Source organism: Buceros rhinoceros, unplaced genomic scaffold (assembly GCF_000710305.1).
Source record: "Buceros rhinoceros silvestris isolate BGI_N320 unplaced genomic scaffold, ASM71030v1 scaffold17212, whole genome shotgun sequence".
Taxonomy (NCBI): domain Eukaryota; kingdom Metazoa; phylum Chordata; class Aves; order Bucerotiformes; family Bucerotidae; genus Buceros; species Buceros rhinoceros.
The window spans coordinates 43,799-45,085 of record NW_010400875.1 but is presented as its reverse complement, the minus strand read 5'-3'; the positions used below and the strand labels follow the sequence as shown (position 1 = coordinate 45,085).

Below are 1,287 nucleotides of genomic sequence, written 5' to 3'. Positions count from 1 at the left end.
AGCAGGAACGCTGGTCCTGGCTGAATTTCAATCTATTCTTTTGCATAGACACATAAAAATCTGATTAACCTCCACGTCTATTTATTGTGGCTGAATAACAGCAACCAAACCAATAAAACCCTTCAGGCAGTAGGTATCTCATGTTACCTCTGGTTGCAGGAAAAAAATTAAATCCAACACACACACATTCTGCAGCTGCTGCTACAGAAAAGCTGAGCTTTAAGTATTTTTTACAAAAAGATTCCCTAAAAGTTAGACCTCTGCAAGAAATCCCTTCTGTCTGTCTGTGTCATTTGGGTCAGAGAGCTGCCTGCATGGCTAAGGGCAAAGGCCACGACTACAAACTGGGGCGACACCAGCACTGGGCTCTCAGTTTGGCAGCAAAATACAGCAGCAAAGGGTATCTGAGTGCCAACAGATGATAAAAGTTTCTGGTAGCTGAAGGTACTGCATGATCACATTCTTTTCTGGACCCGCAACTAATTGGTGACCTCATGTTCAGCTGTCATTAATTGTCATTTAAGGTACAATTTTGTCTCTTGTGCAGTAGAAGTGAAAAGACATGTTCAATGACAGTGAAATGCTTTACAGTATCTTACCTTCGCTAGTCTCTCAGGGTCACCGGGATGTCTCGGGATGACCTTCTGCAGCCTTTGGAAGCCATAATCTATGGTAGGCTCATTTAAAGCTGGAAGGGAAACAGATGCATGTTACAGATCTATGGCTGTGTCTTGGTTTCATTACGCTCCAGTACCTAAGAAAGGCGCTTTCACCGCTTCTCCACAGGAAACCGCACCCTGCCCACCTTCCTACAACACGGTGTGTGTTGCTCAGCGAGCCCTGATCACTGTGCAACCAGGCTGAAGAGGAGGCTGAGCTTTACCGGAGCTTCTGCAGCCAGAGCCCTGCTCTCTCTTCAGGGAGAACACGGACTACAGCTGAGCAAGCTGGCACACGCCAGCTGCTGTCGCTGGACCCTCTTACACAGCCCGGGTTCCTGGTACCCCCATGTCCACCCGTTCACTTGTAGAACGAGCTGCCAGGCGCTCCTGGACAGTCCCTCCGTGATTAGTGACGTCCTTCTGCTCACAGCTATGCCTGCGACGACGTCGGCGCATTCAGGAGGACATCCACACATGTACAGTGCTCCCCCACCCCCCCGCCCCGCGCCTGCTCGTGCTGGGGGACACAGCCGAGCTCTGCGAACATGCTCCTGGTCTGCCCGTATCCCCGAAAACGCCGTCAGAGGCGGCTGTGGGGGGGGGGGGGACAGAGGGACACGCAAGC

At 51.1% G+C, this 1,287-nt stretch overlaps 1 protein-coding gene across 1 annotated transcript in view; it reads right to left on the bottom strand.

Moving 5' to 3' along the window:
* Positions 1 to 1,287, bottom strand: part of EBF2 (early B-cell factor 2) — a 30,644-nt gene that overhangs the window by 8,438 nt on the left and 20,919 nt on the right. The window contains exon 5 of the mRNA XM_010132076.1: positions 600 to 688. Within this exon, the coding sequence (XP_010130378.1) occupies positions 600 to 688 (89 nt within the window). The remainder of the gene's footprint in view (positions 1 to 599; positions 689 to 1,287) is intronic.